At 44.8% G+C, this 22,386-nt stretch overlaps 2 protein-coding genes across 2 annotated transcripts in view; one reads left to right on the top strand and one right to left on the bottom strand.

The window, feature by feature from the left end:
* The window catches only part of LOC135905617 (mannose-P-dolichol utilization defect 1 protein-like), a 61,224-nt gene extending 48,792 nt beyond the window's left edge, over window positions 1-12,432 (bottom strand). Inside the window, exons 1-2 of the mRNA XM_065436574.1 lie at window positions 12,234-12,432; window positions 11,499-11,564 (exon numbers count right to left, since the gene is read on the bottom strand). Coding sequence (XP_065292646.1) covers window positions 11,499-11,564; window positions 12,234-12,321 — 154 coding nt within the window. The 5' untranslated portion in view covers window positions 12,322-12,432. The remainder of the gene's footprint in view (window positions 1-11,498; window positions 11,565-12,233) is intronic.
* Window positions 12,433-12,984: 552 nt separating this feature from the next.
* LOC135905615 (microtubule-associated protein futsch) overlaps window positions 12,985-22,386 on the top strand; it is a 70,685-nt gene continuing 61,283 nt past the window's right edge. Inside the window, exons 1-2 of the mRNA XM_065436571.1 lie at window positions 12,985-13,165; window positions 17,768-17,859. Coding sequence (XP_065292643.1) covers window positions 13,024-13,165; window positions 17,768-17,859 — 234 coding nt within the window. The 5' untranslated portion in view covers window positions 12,985-13,023. The remainder of the gene's footprint in view (window positions 13,166-17,767; window positions 17,860-22,386) is intronic.

Raw genomic sequence — 22,386 nt, 5'->3', positions numbered from 1 at the left:
GTTCGCGTAAAGCGAAGCAGTGTTGTGCAGAGTTGTTTATATTGCGCTTCTCGACGTCTATGAAGTCAAGCTAGGGGGCTGGATCTAGGCGGAGCTTACGCGCCGCTCAATCTTTCGGATGCACGCACCATGTGCCCCGAATCGTCGTATGCCACATGCCGGAGCATGCGGCGCCGCACGTCCGATCGGACGCCGAATCGTACCATGTGTCTCCTGCTTAACTTCGGCCGCCAGTGTATGTTTAACTTGCCCCCAATGCACGGGACACACACATTTTTCCATTTTGTCCCCATCGAAATGTGGCCGCCGTGGCCGGGATTTGATCTTGCGACCTCGTGCTTAGCAGCGCCACACCATAGCTGTTAAACCACTGCTGCGGGTCATTCGGGCAACTCATGATTGGTATCAATCAAAAAGTGATTAGATGGTTCCTCAATGGCTATGGTGTTAGGCTGCTGAGCACGAGGTCGCGGGATCGAATCCCGGCCACGGCGGTCGCATTTCGATGGGGGCGAAATGCGAAAACACCCGTGTACTTAGATTTATGTGCACGTTAAAGAACCACAGGTGGTCCAAATTTCCGGAGTCTTCCACTACGGCGTGCCTCATAATCATAAAGTGATTTTGGCACGTAAAACCCCATATTTGTTTTTTTAATTTTAAAGCTTGGTTTTTCCCGCGTTTTGTACAGTATGGAGTCATGCATATCAAATGAAAAGTCACATAAACAGTGACTGAATTGTAACTAGGAGATTGCAGTATTGCTTCAGTAGCCACCACGAATTACTGTTTAGTATCGCAGTGGTAGCTTTCATTCGTGCACATCGTCATTGATATCAACCACGCAGTGATTAAATGAGTTTTTTTTTTTGTTACCATTTCGAAAACTGATCATGCAGAGTCATTGGTGATCATTCATGATACGTTCAGTTCGATGTGCTCTTACTTTTAAACAGCACAACGTCATAGATATGAACTGAAAAGTCATAAAAATGGCGATTGAAGTATGCTAGCTAGGAGATGAGATGATTGAAGCACTAGTGATCATGAATAACTTCGTTTAGTATGACAGTAGTAGTCTTTATTCAGGGTGTCCACCAAGTTGACATTTCCAAATTCCTCGAGTTTTCCAGGTTTTCCCTGAGTGCCCTTGCGAAATTCCCTGCGTGATGCAGAAGTATATTTTATGTCAAGACGGGCTAAACCCATATCGCCAGATGCTGTCACTCTCTAGTAAGCATACGAAAAAAATTAAAAAAGAACTACTTAATCCAATTTCAACACTAAGGAGTAGTGTTTATGTAAATCAAACAAGAGAATAGAAGGGAGGGGCTAATAAAATGCACAGCAAATAAAATGACTTAGAATTAAATTTCAAATCAAGTCGGACATTCTCAAACACGAATAAAAAGGAGATGCCTACAGAAGCAAATATTTTCGAATATGAGCTCAGTGGTATGAGGCCCGAACTTTGTCACAATTGACATTCTCTCTCCACAGCTCGTCAATAACTCTTAACTGTCCTGAATTACTTTCAGCCTCACTGTGTTTCACTGCTTTAAAGAGTTTATTTTGGTTTGGATGAGGGACATCTGGATCTCGGCATCAGTCAATACTTTGTTTTTTGAGCTCAAGCTTCTTCAAGACGGCGGCAGCACGCTTCCTTTCCCGTTCATTCCTCAATGTGTAGGTCATTTTTGTTCTCTCCTCTTTCCACCCCTCGTTCGTTCCACGGACCATTTGAAGCATCTTTTTTTTTTTGCGACAGCATGCCTTCTGGCATAAAAAATTATTTACACGTGTAGATACACGCCGGATTCTCGGAGGAAGTCCAGCAGCATTCGGCCTTCAGCATCTTCTTGGTCAGTTGTACAGTCAACGTCTGATATTTCCAACTGCCTAAGGGCCGCGAAAACGTCCGAAAAATCGGCCAGTTGGAAAAAATGAATGCATGTCTTTTTTGCCCTCAAGGGCTCAAACCGCCACAGGTACATTCGAAAACACTCTGAAGGCCTGTCGGTAGACGTATTAGGCACATCAGTGCTCGTACTGTGACTGAGATACCGGGTGCACGCGTGTATAATTAAGGAATACATACTGTGTCCCGTGGCAATAGCCCCTTCCCACGCTTGTTATGCTTCACTGCAATACTTTTTGCGTATGCCTCACCAAGTAACATCTCTGTACAGAGGCGAAGCTGACTTTCAGAAACCGGCTTTATGCAACGCACCGTGCTTTCTAAACTTCTAAGCCAATAGCGAGGACCTGAAAGGCGGAGTCAGTGCCATTGCTTACAGCAGCGAATTCTTTCAATGAAAACACTGCACCTAACGGCAAGAAGCTTGATAGCTAACGTCGAAGCAGCCAGGCCTAGCGTTGCCGCAGTAGTGGCTACCACTGGCAGCGGATCTGCGTGCGAGAGCGCTGGTTCGAGGCGGCGAGGTAATCAAAACGGCAGCAGTGGTGGCTTTGATTAATGCTGTTTTGGACCTGCGAACACGGCAAAAAGTCCGGAAAATCGGACGGCAAAGGGTTCTTGCGTCCAAAAGTTCAGGCGTTATTATACATTGACTCTGAGTACGTGGTGGTGCCAAGCCGTCTAAATTATCGGGCATCCGGAAAGTCGGTCGTTGACTGTACACTGGAAACCCCTCCAGCCGACGACAAAGCGTCAAAGACGATTCCTTACGATTCCTGTCTGCTACTCGAGTCAGCTTTACCGGGACTTATGGCACTTTCAAGAAAATTACAGCTAATTTTCCCTTATAAAGGCACAAATTCCCCGAGTTTTCCCTGACTACTCAATATCCCTAAGAATTCCCGGTTTTCCCTGCTTTCCCGGTTGGTACACACCCTGCCCATCATCTTCCGATCGGGGCTCAACATCGTGGAGGAGGCAATAGTCGCGCCTCGCCTTCCATTTGTATGCATACGGCGTTTGACGTACGGCAATGGACAGTTCGCCATAAAGGGGCCCACATACACAGCTTCGCTGGTCATCCGCCTTCACAGAGTGGAATGGCACTGATTTCTTTATATATATATATATATATATATATATATATATATATATATATATATATGACTACTTCCCGTAAATCCGAGTACTGGGCGCCGGATGGGGCAGATACGTTTTATTTGTTTGAAGCGGCAAGCAGGAAGTTTACATGTCTTTCCGTCTGCGTTTCGCAAGACCTACTGGTGTAAAACTATATGCGCAACGCGAGATACATGCTACCTGAAGAACAAGGTAATTATTTGCTCTCCAACGGGAACCGTACAATGACATAGTAGAATGAAAGCCGACACTGCGGCCGCAAGGCACGCGCAATCACCGAGCGGCATTAAAGAAAATGAAATAAAGAAGAGAAAGGCATCTATTCCTAAGGCATGAATACGTGTCATATAGAATTATGAACCCCGTTCGGGCGGTATGAACGCCAGAGCGCGAATAAGTACGAATGGCCCTTCCGAGAAGTATCGCCAGCATTTTCCAACGGTGCGACCTTGATGCAGCCCAGTCAAATACGATCGCTGCCACGCCAGAGTATTTTTCGTTGTCGCGCGAATCCCTGCAAAACATGAGTCGCCCCAGCCACTCAACCTTATTCTAATACACTACTTTCAATACAGGGCCCGCGCGGCCGCGCCATACGCAGCCGCCGCTGGAGTAGAACGCCCCCTCCCTATCTCCCCCCGGTGCCTTGCGCACGACGGAAGACGGCGCGCTTCCTCCACGCCTTACTCCCTTGCGCGCGCCAGATTGAGCCGTGTTGGATCTGGAGGACAATGCCAATTGCTGTCCCCCAGGTTTTGGACCTTGACGTTGGATGCGGGAGTTGGCCGAGGTTGAGGAGGACTTTGAAATGAAAACTGGAGGTTTATTTACATTATTTACAGTGAGAGTAAAAAGAAATTCACAGTCAAAGTCATTACGGGCCGGCAGCAACTCGGACGCTGCGGCCCGTGGCAAGAAGCTCGAAAGAGGTGAATGAAGGAATGCTCCCTTGCTGCTCCCGGTCTCTGGTTTTTAACCCCTTCGGTGTCTCGAAGTCACGTCACGTTCGGCCAATCGGCGAGCCCGCTCACGTGGCGTCATTTTCGGCCAATGGTAGGCGCCCATGCGATTGTGTCACACCCGGCGCAGAGGGTCGCTCCTTGGGCTCCAATCGTCCGAGGGCTCACTTCTCTCTGCGGTATTGCCTTCCTTGCTTGCAAGCGCCGTCACAATAGGCGGATGGGGGGAGACGGGTTGTCTTTGAGCGAAGTTTCAGTGCTGCAAAGCAGCTTTGCTCGGGACCTACGTTACCTGGAACAGTGCCGGGCTCCTGCTACACTTTTGGGAAGAGTCAAGCAGTGACTAGCTACACCTGCGGCGCACGAGGTGGGGGACGCCAACTTGCTTGGACGTGCGGCGCCTCAGGAACGTGGTAGATGTAATTCTGCGCTCCTTAATTAGCTGTGACACGATTCGATGTGGTCTGGTGAACTCGTAGTAGGCTCAGGAAAAGGTCCCGTATCTAACAGCCGCCACTGTCGACTCACCCCCGCATGCATTACTCGCACTTACGGCACGCTGCAATGATGTAATCGCCCTTAGCCTTTATAAGAAACATCACGGCGACGGCGTTGCCAACAGCGTCAATGGAAGTCCGAGGGAGAAGTGTTCGTGGCTATGTGGGTGTGCGTTGGAGGCAAGAAGCCGGCCACTTTTCTTGATACACACCTTTGTAGTTCTTTTTTTTTTTTGCACGGCCGTCATTGTAACGGCCACCCGTTTCAAAGGGAAAGGCACCACTTTGTCACCATCGAGTGTGAGCTATAGCTATTTGGCGACACAAGAGAGGCGCAGGGGTGTTCGCAAAGAAAGTTTATGTTTAATAATCACCTATAGAGTCTGGCAAATCAGTTTTGCGGAATCCCTCAAGGTGGAGGAAATGACATGAAAGGGAAAGAAGTCATCCACCCGGATGTAGCATGAAGCTACAAAGGAAGTCTGAACGAGTTTTTCAGAAAGAAAGCTTTGCATTTGAGGAAATTCATCTTGAACCTGGAGCAAGACAAGCTTTTCCACCACTGCAAAGCTTTCTGTCTAAGAAACCCGCATGGGTTTCCTTTCTAGCTTCAGGCTACATTCGGTAGATGACAATTTTCCATTTCAGTCATAAAATCATGCCCTAGCCATAAGTCACACCTTGTTCATCAAGTGAAGAGGATCCCATCTATTGGCCACGTCTTCAATTTTATCACGGGCAATACATGGAGATCATCGGTGGGATGCACGCTACAGTTGTAACGACCACTTTTTGCGAGATTTCTATGCTATAGCTCTGCTGTGCTTTCTAAAACTTGCAAGTCAAATCTTCGAGCACTCCAGAGCATGCAAGCACAGGCACTATGCATTTGCCTCGGCCCTCTGCAGAGTGCCTCAGCAGCAGGAACAGTTATAATGGCTCAAGACCATCTGATCATGACTTACATTAGCACCTACACACAGAGAGCGCATATTCACCGCATTTCACGGATACAATCAAGCTATCTTGCTCGCCTGCCAGAACGATGACCACAGGCGTCATTCTCCAATGTAGTCAGCACTCATCGTGCCTCCCTACCATTATGCTTCACACCCTCGGCACATTCACAGTCAGGTTTGTGGTGTTTACGACAACCTCAAGTGCACCTTTCCGTTCCAAGAATGAGGATGAAGAGCGACCTGTCTACCTTGGCCTTGAAGCAAGCAACTCTGGATTATTTGCATAATTTTACTTTGACCAAGTCTACATATATAGGGAAGGCGCTTCCACTCAGACTAGCTCCACTGGCACAGTGGTTATCCCATCGCGACCAATAAGCATCCGATACAGGATTTCTCACATCACAATGTCAACCGTTTGGAGCTTGTTGCTCTCTAAGGCGCTGTTGATTACATGAACCACCAACCGGCTGGCAATATTCTGCGATTCCAAGGCGGCCCATCAATGTCTTTTGTCAGCACTTTGTCGTGGGTGCTGGAAACAACTCGTGTATGAGATACGTGAAACACGCCATCATGTGATCGCAAAAGGACACGACGTCACGTTTCACTGGTTGCCAGGTCATTGTGGTATCTCTAGCAATGACCTCAATGACAAAGCTGCTAGGAAAGCACACGAAGGAACAAACCTTGATTCTGTACCTTTATCGAGGACTAACACAGGCCAACACATACGCAAGCTAGCACATCGTATGACACTGGAGAAGTGGCACACACCTCACCTCACTCACCATCGTTTGCATTCTCTCGACTAATCTATGCAATTGCGGCTGTTACCTGGGCTTCCGCGAAGTGAAGAAACAATGCTGTGCCATTTATGCCTGGGCGTTGCATTCACCAATGCATATACCTTTTTGGATTAGAATGGCTGATAACACCGAGTGCAACGCCTGCGGTGTTGAAGACACTGTAGAACACCTCCTGTGCTACTGCCCATCCCTTGAAAATGAATGACATGACCTCCTCTGCACCGCTCTAAATCAATTCGACAGAAAACAGTTGGCCTTGAACGAAATCTTGGGACTGTGACCTTGCTTACCAGAGCTACCAAAAGGCCACAAACGCACTGCTGCGATTTCTGAAAGCTATCAGACTGAGTGATTGCCCGTGATCCAGATTGAGTGGCCGTCTGTGACACAGCGCAGAGATCTGTTACTACACCGGCGTTAACCAAAGCAAACTTTCTCTTCTCTTAATCTTTCCCTCCCATTTTTCCTTCCTCCAGCGCAGGGTAGCCAGCTGGGTTCAGTCCTAGCTAACCTCCCTGCCTTTCATTTATCTTTTTCCTCTCTCTCTCTCTTTTTGTTCACCAAATCACTCATGATCAAATGACTCAAGAATTTACTTTAACTGGTGTTGCGAATAAGGGCGACAGCTGTGTCAACCATAAAAAATTAAAGAAAATATCAGTACATCAGGTAACCTAGTTCACACCTGCACTAGAATACAGGTTCCTTGAATATTTTGTCAAGTGGCTAGCAACACAAATGCAGCAAAAATGTACACATTACACATGGCAGTACACATGGCAGCATTGCAAAACTCCTTCTGCATGAATTCATAATGTCCTCAAGTCTCACAGACACTTCTTGCCATTTGAACAGAGACCAAAAAGTAAAAATGTGGGAGAGAGGAGGAGGGAAGAGCTTTATCAGGGATGAAATGGGAATGTTCAAGCAATAAGTGCCATCTAAAAGAGCATCATGTTTTGTGCACTACAAATAAATAACATTGAAAAGCATAAATGTAGTTTCACCCTTGTCTGCGCTTGAATTTTCTCTTGAAACAAAAGTGTAAAAGTCAATGTAACATGTCTAATGCAAGTGGTTAGCACCAATTTTATCCAACAATTCTAAATGTGATGCCCACAATCTTTCAACAATTATTTTGGTTAAGTGCCACTACCCTTAAAATATGAAAGTCGGAAAAAGGGGCTACCGAAGCCTAAACGGTAACACAATATGACCATGTGTGTACAACAGCCTTGATCTCAATTCCCACAGATCAATACATAAAAGAAGACTGTCTGCACAGCATTGTTTACACATCATATTGAAAGCTATGATCAAAGTTCTCTGACAAGTTTTTCAAAACTGGTATTGCTCACAATTCCAGGCTCGGAGTGGTGCCTGACACTGGCAAAAGATGCCGAGGGTGAGTAGGGCTATACTAATCCAGGTACAACCAAACTAGGAACGCCCATTATGCTTCAATAAAGACAATCCCTCACCAGAACAGGAATTGGCCTCCAAGGTGAAGTATTTGGCCACTACCTCCCTCATGATTCCTACATTTAACCCATGGCCCCGTCCCCAGCATCTGTGGAGCACTTGACCAAGGCGGTCAGACCTGTAACGCAGCAAAGGGTGCTAAGAATTTCCGGGCCCGGACAGGCCGCCAATGGAAACTGACCCTGTCAACCTTTAACACTCGAACTCTGTCGAGTGAGGCTCTTAGTACAACTCTTTGAGAACTATCAGACATTGTTTGTGACATCGTCGGCCTTAGTGGGATTAGAAGAACTGGACAGGCTTATACAGTGCTGACTGATGGCCATGTCTCCTGTTGTAGAGGTCTTCCAGACAAGAAGCAATATGGGGTAGGATTCCTAATCCATAAGAACATAGCGGGCAACATTGACGAATTCTAGAGCATTAGTAAGAGGGTAGCCGTAGTCATAATCAAACTTACTAAGAGGTATAGATTAGAGGTAGTACAAGCCTACGCACCAACATCCATTCATGATGGAGATTAATTAGATCAGTTTTATGAAGATGCTGAATTAGCGATGAGAAAAGTGCAAGCTCACTATACTGTAGTAATGGGCGACTTCAATGCAAAAGTGGGGGAAAAGCAGGCTAGTGAACAAAGAACTGGCCACTGCGGCATCGAATCTAGAAATGCTAGAGGAGAGATGCTGGTAGAATTTGCAGAAAAGAATAAGCTGCGAATAATGAACACCTTCTTCAGGAAGCGTTGGAACAAAAAGTGGACCTGGAAAAGCCCTAATTGCGAAACAAGAACTGAAATGGATTTCATACTTTCTGCCAATCCCAGCATAGTGCAGAACGTAGAAGTGTTAGGTAGGGTAAACTGCAGTGATCATAGGTTAGTGATGGCTAGGATTCATCTCAAGTTGAAGAAAAAAAGAGTAAAATTGGTCAAGAAGAAACAGGCCAACCTAGATGCAGTAAGGGTACAAGCAGACAAATTCAGGCTGGTACTTGCAAACAAATATGTAGCCTTAGAACAGAAACTGAAGATGATATAGAGGAAGTGAATGAAGGCTGGCTTCACAAGCGCCAATTGTGGGAGGTAAGGTGCCAAAGCAACCAATAGGTAAGCTCTCCCAAGTAATGAAAGACCTATTAAAGAAACAACAAAGAATGAAAGTGTCCAACTCAAGAGATCAGATAGAATTCGCGGAACTGTCAAAACTGATCAACACGGTGGAAATAAGGGATATTCGAAAATTATAGTGTGAGAAAGACTGAGGAAGCCGTGAAAAATAGAAGCAGCTTGAAATCAGTAAGAAGGAAATTTGGCATTGGACAAACCAAGATGTATGCACTGAGAGATAAGTAGGGTGATATCATTAGCAATTTCTAAGATATTGTAAAAGCAGCGGAAGAATTCTGTACTGACCTGTACAGTATCCAGAGCAGCCAAGCTAGCTCCATGTGAAGTAGTAATGAACAGGATACAGAGGCTCCTTCTATAACTAGCAATGAAGTTGGAAACGCGTTGCAAGACATAAACAAAGGTAAAGCGGCAGGAGAAGATTGAATAACAGTAGATTTAATTAAAGATTGAGGAGATATCATGCTTCAAAAGCTTTCGGCCCTTTACACAAAATGTCTCATGATTTCAAGTGCTTCAGAGAACTGGAAGAATGCCAACATTATACTAATCCACAAGGGAGATGTTAAAGAATTGAAAAATAACAGGCCCATCAGGTTACTTTCAGTATTTTATAAAATATGCACCAAGATAATTTCCAATAGAATCAGGGCAACACTTGACTTCAGTCAACCAAGAGAACAGGCTGGCTTCAGGAAGGGGTACTCTACAATGGATCACATCCATGTCATCAATCAGGTAACTGAGAAATCCGCAGGGTACAATCAGCCTCTCTATACGGCTTTCATAGATTACTAAAAGGCATTTTATTCAGTAGAGCTACCAGCAGACATTAAGGCATTACGTAATCAAGGAGTACAGGCCGCTTACGCAAATATCTTGGAAAATATCTACAGAGATTATCCTTGTCCTTGTAACCTTGTCTGACCCCTTTCTTTATAGGTATCTTCCTACTTGTGTAGAATTAAGGTAGCTGTGGAATCTCTGTAGATATTTTCCAAGATATTTGTGTAAGCGGCCTGTCCTCCTTGATTACATAATGCCTTTATGTCTGCTGGTATCTCTACTGAATCAAATGCCTTTTAGTAATCTATGAAAGCCGTATAGAGAGGCTGATTGTACCCTGCGAATTTCTCAATTACCTGATTGATGACATGGATGTGATCCATTGTAGAGTATCCCTTCCAGAAGCCAGCCTGTTCTCTTGGTTGACTGAAGTCAAGTGTTGCCCTTATTCTATTGGAAATTATCTTGGTGCATATTTCATAAAATACTGAAAGTAACCTGATGTGCCTGTTATTTTTCAATTCTTTAACATCTCCTTGTGGATTAGTATAATGTTGGCATTCTTCCAGTTCTCTGAAGCACTTGAAATCATGAGACATTTTGTGTAAAGGGCCGAAAGCTTTTGAAGCATGATATCTCCTCAATCTTTAATTAAATCGACTGTTATTCAATCTTCTCCTGCCGCTTTACCCTTGTTTATGTCTTGCAACGCGCTTCCAACTTCATTGCTAGTTATAGAAGGAGCCTCTGTATCCTGTTCATTACTACTTCACATGGAGCCAGCTTGGCTGCTCTGGATTCTTCCAGAATTCTTCCACTGCTTTTCCTATATCTTAGAAATTGCTAATGATATTACCCTACTTATCTCTTGGTGCATACATCTTGGTTTGTCCAATGCCAAATTTCCTTCTCACTGATTTCAAGCTGCATCCATTTTTCACGGCTTCCTCAGTCTTCCTCCCGTTATAATTTTGAATATCCCTTATTTTCTCCTTGTTGATAAGTTTTGACAGTTCCGCAAGTTCTATCTGATCTCTTGAATCGGACACTTTCATTCTTTGTCGTTTCTTTATTAGGTCCTTTGTTATTTGGGAGAGCTTACCTACTGGTTGCCTGGGTGCCCTACCTCACACTTCAATTGCTGCTTCTGACACCAGGCTAGTTACGGTTTCATTCATTGCCTCTTTGTCATCTTCATCTCTCAGTTCTAACGCTGCATATTTGTTTGCAAGTGTCAACCTGAATTGGTCTGCTTTTCCCTTGCTACATCTAGGTTGGCCTGTTTCTTCTTGATCAATGTTACTCTTTCTCTCTTCAAATTGAGGTGAAGCCTAGCCCTCACCAACCTATGATCACTGCACTGTACCCTACCTAACACTTTTACATCTTGCACTATGCTGGAATTAGTAGAGAGTATTTACTCAATTTCATTTCTTGTTTCACCCTTAAACCATTGACTTTAAAACAGTTGATGATCAGATTCTGCAGCACAGTACTTATTCCTATTTTTTTTCTCGATAAACAATGAAGTACTGGTGCAGTTTTTTTAAACATAATAATTTAATCGACCGCTGTAACGTGAAGGCATCTGCAGGTAGGTACCAGTATAATGAAAAGACAAAAAAAAAAAAGAAGAAGAATAGAGGGGAGGCACGGAGTTTCTCAAATCGGTGTATCACCCGTCGCTGCCGACATTTCACTCGCTTCTGGCAGGAAACACATCTGTTCACATCTGTTGGCAGAAAACTGCCACCAGATGTTCTGCGCTGATACGTGTGGCTCGGTGAGCAGCCACATGCGGCGCGCCCTTTCAGCTCACCCAGCGTGGATCCGACTATGATGCCGTAGCCTAGACATTTGCTCAGCGCCAACTTGAGACAGTCCACTGCAAAAGAAGAAAAGAACGGAGATGATAATTAAGCAGCACTCGGCACGAAACATAGTACGTGGGCTTTTAGACGTGATTATGGGGCCAACAGGAAAGCGGGTGCCTTCAAAGCGGTTCGGGGCAACAATGGAACCACCGGGAAGGCCGAACAATGCAAGTTTTAAAACTTTCACGAGGACGCACTATCGCGCGATAACACATGACCGCCGACGACGCAGCTTCGTAAGTGGACGGACGTTGCCCCTGGGCAGTACGATACAGGTTTTAAGTTTGCCCCACCAAACAAAGTACTTAAGAAACAAAAGTTCGATAAAGCACATGTCTGAAGCAAGTGCACGTTCATTCGCAAATGAGCACCCCGTAATTTCAGTTCCCAAGAAAACGACCATTTAAAGTGTCGCCTTGCGCGTTTCATCGCATTAAACAAACGTAAGTCGAGACTCGCGCTGTCACTCGATAAATTTAGGTGAAGCGAAAACAGGGGCGATATGCATATAAAGATGCGCACGCGTTTTTTTTTTTTTTCTTTTTCCCCCGAGGACTTTTTGCCTTCGTTATTTCCTCTACGGACACGGCGATCATCCGACACACAGCAGACGACCCCGAGGGTGTCACTGTGTTCCAGATGGGTAAACAAGGACGCTGCAGCTTTGTTCGCCGACTCACCATTTCCGAAGTTGTGCCGTACGATTATTTCGTCGTAGCATCTTCCAGGGAAGAAGGCTTCTAATATTTGCTTCACTAACGTGCCCATATCGCGCGATTACCGCCACGGAAACTCAACAACTGAACCGAAGTGCGGTGACGACGTGCCGTAGCGTTTAAACCACCACAGTGGCAAAAATGTGGACAGCAGTATGCAGAGTGCGAAACCTTCTGTTAGTGTTACAAAGTCGTTCACTGCAAAATTATGAAGCAAATCGCGACATTTAAAATTATCACCTCTTATAAAATAATAAATTAGTTTGTAAGTTTTAGCTGGAAAGTCAAAATAAATGTTTACGGTTATATTTTTATTATGCAATAAACCTAGAACTTTGTAACACAGTAAAATAAGAGTGTTTCTACTACAAATTCAGTCAACTTTGCTACAGTGTTGCATGACTACAATACTTTTCATTCTGCTGTTTTACATGCAGCATCAGAAGAGAAGTTATAAGCCAGCAGTAAATCGATATAAGTAGTAATCAAATATTTTAGCAAAGTAAAAAAGTATAGAACAATTTACAACGTCTAGCAAGTTTTAAAGAGTGAACTTCGTCATTCGATGTGCGTGAATGTCTATGAATAATTATAACTCGGTCGTTGTCTGCGTCTTGAAATATCAGCACTGAATGAAGTATTTTATAAAAATCAACAGCTTGGTGAGGCACAAAACGACTGTTTTATTAGTAGATTTATGCCCATAAGCTGTCAACATTGATGGACACAACCTTTGTCGAAGAGCGTTTCTAAAATGGCGACCTGCGCTGATGAAAACTGTCACGACGACCCAAACTTTGCGGTGATCTGTTCGTTTATATTGAATTTCGGCGAATTATGTGGCTTAAATATCTCCATCTCCGAGCTGCAGTCTATGCTGGAGGATACCAAAAACGGTACGTGATCTGCTGCACTGTCGTAATGCCGCTGACGGCCGTCCCCCCCCCTTCTCCCCTCTTGAAAATTGGTGGCCCGTTAGCGTCGTATTGTTTCGTACCTCAACGACGCAACATCGACAGGCGTGCGCGAATCGCGAAATCGCACCATCGCAGGCACCTGAGCCACGAACGCGCGCCTCCGAAAACAGTGCTGCCGAGCGTCATGTTTCCGTGTAGCAACGATCGCGAGTCCGACCTCCATGGCTCGACGGCGACTTGGCCGTCGCGATCGCGTTGGTCGCGCGGCGCTACGGAGCTGGGCATTTTGCAGCAGCAAGCGGAAGAATCGCTTTCTGCGCCTCGGTTCAAATGCCGGTGGACAGCCCGACGCGCGTAGGTCACCCAGCAGCTGCCGACTTTTGCAGGTTAGCGATGATGGGTGCACCGTAAAGCCGACGGAGTAGTACGGCTCGCCGACCATCGGCGCCCGCCGCTGTTAGCAGCCGCGCAGTTTGCGCTGACAGCGTGGTTGGGGGCCTGGGTTCACGTGTTCATCGTCGGAAATTTCCCGTTTGTGATTGTAGCAACCTGTCGTTTTCGCCGCAGCGGCAGTAAAGGCGTTGCTGTGCGTGCCCGGCGCGCTTCGAAACGGCGGATCGGGGAGACCTGTTTGTTCGAAGCTGACCGGAACGCACTGGGACAGCAAACGGCGAAAAGAAAAATAAGCGGAAGCGCCTCCCGCTGGCAAGAGCGCAAGAGTCCGACACGCGGGCGCTGCTGCCAGCGAAAGGGGGAAAAAGGCGGCTTTGAGAGTAGTATGTACGTAACGTTTATCACATCGACGTGATCGCCGCTAACGGCTAGTGCCGGGACTGCGCTCTGCCGAAGGACTTGGGCGCCTCTTGAGACGCGTTGAGTAACGATATTGCTAGCGCCGGCGTTAGAGCCGCCTTCTGCGCACGCCAGCAGTTTTTGTCGTCTGCACCGCCGCCGGCGCTTCGACACCGTCGTCTCGTGCGCTGGTTGCTTTGCGTGTCGTGTGTGTTCAGCGATTTCCGCCGCTTCATTTACAAGGGTGCTCTCCGCATAGACTGACCACGGCTTGTAGATCGCCAGGGAAAAAAAAAAAAAAAGCTAGTGTAAGCGGCCGCTGTGGTGTGGAAACGTTGTGGGCGGGCCGACACTGGAACGCGCGGCTGTCGGCTCCACCGCATTGCGCGCGCCGCATCCGAAAGCGCGTGTCATGTGGTGCGTGCTGATGCGTGTGATCGGGCTGCATGTTAGTTCCGCTTCTCGTTTCAAGTCGTCACACTGGGCGTTTGTGTATACTCCGTGGTAAATACAGCTAAATTAATGCTAAATCTAAAGCTCTACATTGCCTTCGGCCTTTCCGGTAGCCTATGATCTTTGGAAATTACAGATTTTTTCTTGTTATGAAGAATGTTGCTGTTGTGTGCCCTAAGGAATATTATTTTGGGACTTTATCATCATCAGCAGCAGCCTATATTTATGTCCATTACAGGATGAGGGCTTGTTAAACAACGTTTTGTGCACATCAGTCAAGCTCATAGCTTCTATATTTCTTAATTTGTCTGTTGGCACTCTTGTACAGGTGTATGTCAACCTAATTGGTTATTTGCGATTTTGTACCGAATGTAGCAAAAATGTTTTTACCAAACTTTATAATTTGTTTCAGTTTATTTGCTTAACTTTTTTTACACACACTGCTAAAGGATCCTTCATCAATGCCGAGGCGACATATGTTAAAGTAAAATTACATCATAGGCTGTGAACAACGCTAGAAAAATCTTTTATTTTTGTATGGCTACCAGCCCCTGTTTTTTCAATAAATGTAGCATTCTTTCTTTTTTTTTTAATGTCATGGTATCATCACCTCTGCATGTATTAGAAATCACCTTTTCTCATTATATATGCATGCTGGTATGGAGACACTAGAGAGGAACAGTTAGCTTGATTGCTAAATTAAACTTCTAAAATATAGCGAAAAGGTTGTCACTCTTCCCAAAAATGTTGGTGTGGTGAGCCAAAAAAAAAATGGAAAGCTTTAAAGGAGAACTGTTTCCAAAACTGCTCAAGTTCTCGTGCGACCTCCCCATGGTGTCTCGGATTTTGGTGATTGCTGTAGATATGTGCTTGGAAGCAGTTACGTGTTTATCTACAAATGACATCACAGAATCAACGCAGCCTCTGTTGAGAACTTTCTTTAAAAAAAAATGAAATAAGAAAAACGCATTGAAACAGTTGACTTCACACTTACGTCCAGACGGTGCAGTGCGTACATGATATTGCGATAGGAAGAGTACCTTTTTGCTGGTAATAATCAACCTTTCTTTGGGAAATTAACGTGAAGGTGGTTTTGAAAGAATACTTTGCGATTCAAAGCAATTTAATGTGCCTTTAGTGGTGACATCATCTGCTCGTTTAATGCCCAAGATTATTTCAGATTTAAATGCTTTGCTGCAGGTGTGTGTAATGCACCTTATTAATTCTTTTTTCATGCTTTCTATGTGACGTCTGACTGTATGACATGGCCTCAGTTCTTTTCTTTTTCTCTTGTACGCCTTTTCCGGCAATGCCAGTACTGATAACACATAAATAAGTGAGTAAAGAAAAAGAGCCTAATATTGTGCTGCAATTGATGTGAAGCGCACCAGTCATTGGTCGGTCAACTTTCAGTGTTCATGGAACAATAAGAAAACTCGAATATCAGCATTAGAAGAGTTCATAGTTTGTTGAACCTTGGCAAACCTTTGGATGTCAAAGCATTGTGCTCAGAACCTTGAAAAACCTTCAATTTTCGTGAGATGCTTAAAAAGGTCATGGAGTTTCTTTTCAGCCAAGCTTAAAAGCATTTATTTTTTTTTTGGCTTTCTTACATCTGGCTGTCCCCTCTACTGCAATGTTAATATTGTCACGTGGTAGTGATGTATAAAGACCACAGTAGCAATACTGTGAAAGACGAAACTAGTTTTTATTGGGCAAACCTGTGCCCACAAAAACAGGCTACACTTAAAGAACAGCGACAGTGGCGAACACAGTTGGCGATCATCAAAATATGATCAGCGGGTCGAGCGTGGCGGCTTTTAGGGCTCATTCACACCGGCGACTTGAGGAGGTCGCGCGACCATTTGCGACTCGCAATCAAAAAGCGACCGAAGGCGACTGATGTTCACACCGGCAAGCCCGGCTGAGCGCGACCCGCAAGTCGCAATCCCGGAGATTATCGTTCTCAGCGAGAACTCTCGGAATCTACGCGGAATTTGAACGCGACGCGGGAGGAGGCCGGATGTAGACACATGAAAGATCACTTCCGGTGCGCCGCTGATTGGTTTATCAGTTTTGCGACCACAGTCGCGCGACTGAAAAATCGCGCAGAGAGCGACTGGCCCAAAATGGTCCCTTTTCAAGAAAGGCGACCATTTGCGACTGGTCGCATTGCGACCAACTTGGTCGCGCGACCACTGTCAGTCGCCGGTGTGAATGAGCCCTTATACATCAGTCATCGGACGTTCCACAGTAATCGCTGGAACCCGTGCGTCTTCCATAAAGTCCTACACTATTCGCATCGCGCATGCAGGCAATCACATTACGCAAGGTTCAGTGACAGACAGCAGATGGAACCATCGATAACATTCCAGAAACTTCCGATACATGCAGGTGCGTCCTGCGCTGCGCGTTAACTTTTGTTAGGCAGTGAAACGTGGTTGCCCGAGAAAGATAAACAAGTACATGTGTCAGTATTACAAGGGTTAAACATAATCTCTCTTGTCAGCCATTCTTTCCGTGATTGGGAATAGCCTTTTTATGTGTGACTATATTTTGTTCCACCACCGTTAAAGCAGCACACACAAGAAATGCCAAATCAGTTTTGACTGATAAAGTATTCCTTAAAAGCAATTTTTTCTTCAATTTTATAGTAAGAGGTTGAACAGTAAAAAAAAAATGAAGGCGAAACTTTCATTTTTCAGAATTTCATAATGAAACCTGGTGCCTGTATGTCACTGTGACATCACAGAATTCAGAGTGTTTTCTCATGTTTGCGATATCGTGACCCAAACACAAGTGCTCATTGTGGTTCAGTGTTTTCGAAACTTACCTAGTTGAGTCATTGCCTCTTTTGGAATATGAGGTAGTCCATCTTTAATGACTAAAGATTAACTAGGACTGAACAAACAGTGTAACAATTCATGATGCTGTGGCAAAGCGTCACCTCATGGCAGGAGGGGCTGGCTTTCCTGATACATTGTTAAAGTTACGAATACATCTGAGCTTTCCTCTTTAGTGACCCTTTAAACTGCGATGCATGAAAAGAGCTTTTTGAAGAACAGTCAACAGTCAAGAAGGAAGCCATCAATTTTGTCCTGTGTTCCTTTTTAGTCCTCTTCTAAGGGTAAAGTATTAGTCCGAAAATTGAGCCAGTCCAATCCAGTTAACAGCTTTGTAGTGCTTTACTTGCTAAGCCTTTTTTTTTCGTTTCTATTTTCACTTGTTTGCAAAAAAAATGTTTGCTCGTTGAAGACAGTCCTATTTAAAGGTGTGCTATTTTCCACCAGAATCGCTACGAACTTTGATGGTATCTTTTTGCCATGTGGGACGCAGTGGACCAGACCCTGATAGACCTGCATGTTCACCTCCTGAGGAAAGCAAACCGGAGAGTGCAGCGAGACCGTTGGGAGAAAGCACTCATCAAGGTTGGCCCTGCTTGTTTCACAGTGTTTGAAATGAGAAACTGTATGAAAATATGTCTTGCTTTTGCTGTTTGAACTCCCGTACTGACTGACAACATTTTCGTACTATGAAGGGAAAGTTACGCAACCGACCGATCATTGCTTTAAATATTTTTTTTTTTTCGTTTCCTTCATATTTTCTTAATGCGAGAAATAGAAAAAAGAAATTCGTTATGCTTTAGCATAGCATTTCAAGGATGTGAAATATTCGCTAGTCGGCATGGTTGTTTTATTCTATTCCATCGTTTGCTGAGCTTTGGTAGATATGTGGGATTGCCGCATGGTTTATGCATCACTCACAAGCGAAATAGTACTTGCATCTTTTCTGCGGCCATTTGTCATGAGCTATCCCACTATTCAGCTCGCCCTGGAGACTTGCGACAAAGCAGATGGTGCGCATAGTATATGCTGATTTAACCGTGGCTGTCTTCCAGAAATTGAACAGGCTGGGCAAGGTTAGAGAATCATAAACCTGTGTCACACTCCATCGTACAATTTGGACTACGTGCGCTGAAGCTCAGCATCCGTAGTTTCATTATAAGAGGCGCACAAAAATAATTATGCAGGTCCGACACACATAATAAAATCTCTTTAAAGTAGCGCTTTGTTGTCATTTATGCAATGTGTAATCTCATACGATGCTTATGTTTATGCACCATACCAATCACAACTTCAGTGTGACACAGCGTTTACGTTTAAGTACTAAACCGTTCACAGTCTAAGCATAGATACAAACAGCTGTTCATGCAAATGGGCACGGAGGGATTTCAGCACAGTGATGTCACAAGGATGAATGTGATGTTTATCGAGGGAAGGATGATGAGAACAGATGTATGGTGAGAGAAACACAATGCGGAAGACAGGGGTAAAGTTGACTTATTTTTCGTTTTTTTATTTCTATGTTCTTGGCCTAAAGGAAGCTGGCACCTGTGCACAGGCTCTCGCGCACTCATGCTCTCACGCAAATGTGATCTCACATGCACATGATATGTGACGTGAGGCACGCACTTGTTCGGCAAGACAGCCACAAGTCAGGAAAGTCTGGAACGGTTTGTCAGGAAAGCTCGCTTTAAAGACGGGGACACAAAGCAAGGAAGTCAAGGACATAACACTCTCGTGGCAGAACCAACATTTGTTCCGGGGCAATCAGCAGCGTTAAAGTGAGAAAGAATGCATCGTCACACATCCCCCTCCAAAAACAAGGGAGACGATACAAGGTACGTGCAAACGTCTTACGTGGCCATCAACATACTAAAAGGTTATAAAGATAGAGCAGACCTCACCAAAATTCACCCCACATTTACAAGCATCTTAAACAAATCTCTTTTCAGTCAGGACAGTCTTCCTTACATTGTGTTCTTATTCCTTTGTGCATTATTTATCATAGATGCATTCATACTTTTCGTATTTGCAGTCATTCTCTGTAGTTCCACCTTCTTGGCCAGAAAATGCTGTAGTAGTACATGATGGCAGGTACTTTCTGTTCAAACCTGTAATCAGCAGATGCCTCATCATCTCTCCTGTGATGCTGCATGGGTGAAATCATTAAGCCTCCCTGCCTTCTAGCAGTGACGACCTGAGAGCGCTGATCAGACAAAGTGGTGGAGCGAAGTCGCTCAAGTAGCTGTGCTCCAACACCCTAACCTTGCCCTCATAGGTTATTGGCAAGTGGTGGCACGATCGTTTTGGCCATACACTGCCATTTAAAGAATGAGAATTCACAATGAAAGCCTGCATTTGCTCCCTGGCCGATGCTTGCCAGCGCCTTTACCCCTTTCTTCAGCACAGGGTAGCCAGCCAGTATTTACACTAGCTAACCTCCCTGTCTTTCCTCCCCTTTTGTCTCTCTCTCTCTCTTGCCAGCGCCCACAGTACTGGCGCTATGGTTAGTCACGTGACTAGATTAACCATTGATTATGAGAAACCCTACTACAAGACACAAATGTCATCACAGACTCAGTGTGTGAAAGTGTTGTAGCTAGCAGGACCGAGACAGGACATAGTGAAAACAGAATAGATGCCATTGTGATGCGAGGTTCCAACTTATTGGGCATATTTCTATCTCATTTCTATGGAGACAATCCTCAAGGAGGCATGGCCTGATTTTCTAAAGCAGCTGGAGGGAAGAAACTTCTCTTGTGATTTGTAGCATTGATGCGCTCTCCGTCAGTCATCGACAGAAGCACCAACTTCAGTTTGCCCATAGATTGTTTAGCAGGGTGTGGTCGGGGAGGTGAAACTTCCGCAACTTCTACGCAAGTGTCTCATTGGATTGCAGGGTTGGGAAATTGGTTCGTTGCTGTTGCATGGTAGCTATGGAATTAAAAATGAGTCTGCAATTACAGCTGTTTGCAGAGCTCATTCCACTGACATCTTCTATCTATTTATAAAGCATTTTGCATTGTTAATGCAGCAGTCACTCGCACGTCTGTCAGCAGAATGAAGGTAGTGTGGACAGACAGCACCAATGAGCATAGTCATACAGCAAGCTGTTGGTGTGCAGGCCCTTGTTGCAGGGGAATAGGCCCTGCTGTTCGAGCCAATTAGTGGCGCTCATCAGTAACGGGAATTGTAACAAGGCCTCACAAACAAATCATAACAAGGCCTCACCCACACAAACCTTTATTCCGTTTCATACATAGCAGGCAGTGCTACAAAGACGAGGGAGCCCACTCTCACTGCTAGCATTCACATCCAAACAAAAAAATAGCGCATCACAGATGAAAGAAAGATGTAGCTATGCATCATGTAATTCATTATAGCATTAAGTATTATGTGTCATACAGATAAATGTGGCGTGTTTATTACACGGAAGGTGCTGGAGATCGGAACCTATATATACGACCAAACGAGCAGAGTTATGTTTTCTGCAACTAGCAGCTACAGCACACCACTTTCGCTCCCAGTCAAAACATACCACGTGGCACACTGGAAACGGGAACATGCACAACTCCTATGTGATTTGACGTAATCTTGTGTGCAGAAATTGTAGTTCTAATATATGAAGTAATTGGCTTCCAGTTGCTTACATTAGCGGACTACATGCAAATGCACAGTAAAAAAATATGGGCTTCAGCTCCGTAGCTTTGGCTGTGCTGCCATAGAAAGTTGTCACCGAGTATAAGCTGATCTTACGCCCTAGAAATGTACCTGAGAGAACAGACAAAGACCTGTTCTTTGTGGCAGGTCTCATGTTTTTAATCTTTAAAATGTTGGTGGGTGCTATCATGCGCAGTGGAGCACCTGCATGCACCGTTGGTGCTACAGAGCGTGCTACAGTTGTGTTGCATGTGATGCTAGTACTGTTCGCACCACAGCACTAAAACAAAGCAGCCTGTTGCTCATTTTGAGCACATTCAGTGTTTATTGAGAGGGAGAGAAATACTTGTAAGGAGAGAACACTGAAGGCTTTCTTTTTCTTGCTGAATTTATGTTGTGCCCATATTGTGATGCCATCGTGTAATGATGTGGGTTTTTATTTCCCCCGATTCGGGATCCTTCACAGGCAGAAGCCAGTTAGTGCGCTGCATTGGCGGCGCTAACACTTTATAGGCAGAAGGTGCAACATAAGACTAGTGCATAGCCGTGGGTGGGGGAGCAGAGTGAAGGGAATCACTGTAGAGTAAAATCAAACTTGAGGGCTAGTAAAGGAACTGGTCAACTACGTACACAGTTGAACCTCAACGTAACAAACCTGAATATAACAAATTGTTGGATATATCAAAGGTATCATAATGTTTGGTTGCCCATGTTTTTTCTCAGTGAGTATACTTGGGCTATAAGAAAACCACAAGTACAAGATACAAAACAAGTATCAGTTACAGCAAAGCGAATATTTGCTCACTTGCAGTTGTAAGTATGTATTCTGGTAGCAAAAATGTCTAATACTCAGCAAGAACGACTCGAAGCGGCACATTCTGGACTCGCATGTGCATTGTGGCCAGTGCCTTGGCTGGCCTGGCTGACACACAGCCAAGCAACAACATTCAAGGAACTTTCAGTGTCAATACACCGCTCTCGTGGATCAAAGAGGCTGCAAGGTTGCCTATTCAGTGCAAAGCACATTTGCAATTTAGGGTTGTCCATGTGCCACATATTGGTGAGCTGCCAACAGGCCATCAAACTCAACAGGAGACCCTTTAATGTCTCATGAGAGACATCACGCTTGCATTTCTTTCGCATATACCCAATCACGTTTTCATTTTTTCTTCACTAATATCACCATGTTTGCTTATTAATAAAGGGAAAATAATGAATAAAATTGTGAATGAAATAATGAATGAAATTAATAATGAATGTCGGGCACAGCAAAGATATTTGATATGTCCGCTCACTTATGACAACCAGTTAGCCAGCTCAGTTCAATAACAATGAACGAAAGGAACCATGAAGCAGCATTTCAACGAGTTGGTGCTGAGGAGAATGCTGTGCAGGCATTCACCAGCGTAAGGTGCGTAATCATCACTGTGATTCCTGGAGAGGTGCAAAAGC

The sequence above is a fragment of the Dermacentor albipictus genome, chromosome 1, assembly GCF_038994185.2.
Source record: "Dermacentor albipictus isolate Rhodes 1998 colony chromosome 1, USDA_Dalb.pri_finalv2, whole genome shotgun sequence".
In the NCBI taxonomy this organism is placed as follows: Eukaryota; Metazoa; Arthropoda; class Arachnida; order Ixodida; family Ixodidae; genus Dermacentor; species Dermacentor albipictus.
This window is presented reverse-complemented; position numbering and strand designations above follow the sequence as displayed.